Consider the following 3562-nt stretch of genomic DNA (forward strand, 5'->3'; position numbering starts at 1 on the left):
CGAAGGGTAAATGCGGCCCCTTTTAATTACGACGGTGACAGCGGTACCGGGCGATGATGGTAGTGGCGATTACCGTACTCGTGACGGGCAGTAGTGGTCGGCCTGGGGCGACGATAATGGCGGCGGCCCCAGTAATGAAGACAGTAGCAGCGGGCTCTGATGGTGGCAATGGTGACAGCGGCCCTGGTTGGTGATAGTTAGCGTTCGCGGTCCTCGGCGATGATGGCGGGCGGCCCACGGTTGTGGCTTCGGCCTTGGGGCGGCAGTGGTAATAGCGGTCCAGATTTGATGATACCTTCGGACAACCGATCATTAGTACGGTCCCCCAGGGCATCGAAAGGTTGCCCAGTCCCCCGTATGTATTCGCGGCCGCTAGGCGCTGTAGGAGGTGGTTCCCTCCCCCTTCAGCGCCCGCTAGCCGCGCGGTATCGCAAGCAGGCAGGGGTGTTCGGAATTGGGCAAGCCCAAACGGATCTCGCCCCCTGTCTGCTTGAAACCGTAACCAAAAATGGGTCTAGCCCATAATGGTTTTGGGGTGTTGCCTGAGGGGTATTCCCCCCCTTGCAGCCCCCCTCAACCAATCAGTCTTCCTCCGAGGAGGAAAGCCAAGAGCGCCCCAAATAAGCCCGAATCCCAGGCTGCGCTCCGTGCTTACTAGCCCGAACACAATGAAAACGACGAGCTACAAACCACAGCTGTCAAATTATTTTAACACGTACTCTTATGTAGATAATTATTTTGGCGACGACCGGGCTACGCCACGGCTGTGGTTGTGGCCAGATTAGATCTATTTCTATTTTTCTGGCGACAGATAAGGTTATTCCTCTTCTTTTATGTCAAACTCATACAAATTCATGATGTCGCTGCCGTGTTCAAAGAAATCATGTCACCGTCGACAAAGCGTTTAGATAATGAAGATAACAAATTGGAAGCTGTGGTCTGTAGCTCGTCGTTTTTAATGTGTTCAGAAGTTACCTACGGACAACTGATGCTGGTTGAGTTCATGCTGGCAGCTTTAGCTCTGGTTTTGTATGAACCGTTTGAGAAGTGAATGGGCTTATTCCGTGTTATGGCTTTTGCGCAGTGAACTTCTTCCATCTGTTGGTGCGCATGAGTATCCAAGTTGCTGTTTGTGAAGTCTGCATGTGCTTACCATGCCAGCTTCGCGTATGCGTATGTACCCCTGTATGTATGTACATAGGGGTGCTTTTAGTTTGTGTGTACGCCTACCAGTAATGTATGTATGTATGTTCATATATTGGTACCTATGTGCAGTTGTAAGACGTATGCTAGGGTGATGTTGAATATGTTATTGTAACGTAGGCAAAGCTACGTTACAGTCCTCCTCCCACTTCGGTGGACGACAAGTTGCGGTATTCTAGAGTTTGAGGCCTGCACTACCTTAGGGCCAGCCTAGATATTATTTACCAGAGTACGTTGTACCCTAGCTCGGTCGGTGTGTGTGGGGCGGTCTTGTTTTTATTGATTATTATTTGTTATTATTATTAAATTTGTTTTTTTTTTTGTTGCAATAAGTATATATGTGCTTATAAGTAGGTACAAAGTTTGATTTTATAATGATATGAGAATTGTAATAAGTATACATTATAATAGGTACAATTTTTTATTTTTTTTGTGTGTTTTTTTTTGGTATTATTACAAGAGGTAGTAAATGAAAAGGAAAACGTGGTTCGTGTTGATTGATGGTGGTTTCAGTCTATATACTCCATGACTTTGGTCCTCCCCTTTGACCGGAAGATGGCGTGGTTCGCATCTATCTGTATGGCGAGCATGCGGTGCCCTTTCCACTGAAATCGCCATCGCTCTTTATTGTTTCTCGGTCGTCTTAGCCGCAGCTTTTTGAATGGGTCGAATGTGTCCCCGGTGGCCGTTTCGTCGTTCGTTGTGGCCGAGTCCGCTTTGGATGGTGTTTCGGTGACCCTTGGTTCGGGGGTGATCTCCAGGGCTGGGTTTGTGGTTGCCGCGGCTGGCTCGGTGGTGTTGGCGGCATGTCAGAGTGCCCAGTCGACGCGGCGACCCATTTTTGAGGTCGATCGTGGATATATATTTTGCCTCCTTCAACTGATCCAAGATCGCTCCAATCTGGGGAAACGGGTATGCGTCTGGTTCGCTGGCGGCATTGAGCTGGCGGTAATCGATACACATGCGCCAACTTCCTTGCTTTTTCCGAACTAAGACGATGGGGGAGCTGTATGTGCTTTTGGATGGTTCGATCCTTTCCCCCGCGAGGAGCTCGTCCACTTCGAAGTTTATCACCTGCTGCATGGCAGGGTTGCGTGTGTAATAGCGTTGTCTCAGTGGGCGATGATGCCGGAGTGTGATCTCGTGTTCGGCGGCGGTTCTGGGCCCGGTGATTTTGGAAAATCGCTCTCTTGTGAGTTTCCAAGAAATCGGCTAGTATTTTATTTTGTTCCTCGTTCGGGTGTGCCCTTTCAATTAGGCTGCATAGCGCGTGTGTAGTATCGAATCTCGGCGGTGGGGCGGGAGCTAGTGGCTGGTTGTCTAGTGACACCACGATGCCACGCTTTGCCAGGAAATCCATTCCCAATATCATTTTTTCAGCCAGATATGTTAAGGTGGCTCCAGTGTCGATTAGGGCTCGGATGTTCATGCCTTCGACCAGGACGTTCGCATAGAAGCGGCCATCGGGGCCTTACCAGCCTGGTTGAGACGTGGTTAGTTGATCGGTGGGTGACTTGAAGATGGCTGTCCTCTCCTCGTGGCACGGGCAATTCCTGGAGAGGGTTCCATCTCGTCCGCATCGTGAGCAGAATAGTCGCCTCGGACCTCTGCACTGGAATCGGCGGTGTCCGCGCTTTTTGCACCTCCAGCAGGTGTTCTTCGCATCGCATCGTTCGAGTGGAGTGGATAGGCAGTGTGCTGCTTGCCTGGTTTGCCTGGCCTCCTCGCTTTTGAGCAGCTCATATTCGTGAGTTCCATTAATTCTTCGATAGTATCGAACTCGCCCCGTTTTATGAATAATCGGTACTCCACTCGCAAGCCTTCGTAGATGCGCTCCAAGTGGTCGTCGCTGCACATCGTTGGGTGCTGTCGGATCAGCGTTTGGAGAGCTAGGATGTAATCCTTGGCCTTCTCTCGGCTCTGCTGTCTCCGCTGGCAAATAGCGTCTTCCAGCTGACTGACGTGTCGACGGGGAAGGAAGAATCGCTCAACTTCGGTGCGGAATATAGCCCAGGTGGTTATGTGTGGCCTTCGGACGCGGAACCATTGTAGTGCGGAGTATTTCGGATAAGGTTGGGAGGAGTCGATCTGGCGTGATTTAGTAGCATTCCGCCAGCTCCTCAATCCTCTCCAAGAAGTCGTGCAGAGTGTCGCCACCGGAGTAGTGAACATCCCAACGGCGGACGGTGCTCACTACCTCGGCGCTGCTCATATGGTCTCGTTTCTGCGCGGTTGGCTTTGCCCCCTCGGCGTGCAAGAGAGAGTCACCAAGATTAATTGCCGGAGTTAGTTCGTGTGGTGATTTCACCATGCTAGCCTCATCGGCAGCGATCTCCATCTCCAGTTCTCTGAGCAGGTT

At 50.9% G+C, this 3562-nt stretch overlaps 1 protein-coding gene across 1 annotated transcript in view; it reads right to left on the reverse strand.

Annotated features, from left to right (window-relative positions):
- Positions 1 to 2697: 2697 nt before the first annotated feature.
- LOC118746510 (acetylcholine receptor subunit beta-like 2) overlaps positions 2698 to 3562 on the reverse strand; it is a 16270-nt gene continuing 15405 nt past the window's right edge. Inside the window, exon 7 of the mRNA XM_036480388.1 lies at positions 2698 to 3069. Within this exon, the coding sequence (XP_036336281.1) occupies positions 2698 to 3069 (372 nt within the window). The remainder of the gene's footprint in view (positions 3070 to 3562) is intronic.

This window comes from Rhagoletis pomonella, unplaced genomic scaffold (genome assembly GCF_013731165.1).
Source record: "Rhagoletis pomonella isolate Grant_MI unplaced genomic scaffold, Rhpom_1.0 Rhpom_scaffold_00001, whole genome shotgun sequence".
Taxonomy (NCBI): Eukaryota; Metazoa; Arthropoda; class Insecta; order Diptera; family Tephritidae; genus Rhagoletis; species Rhagoletis pomonella.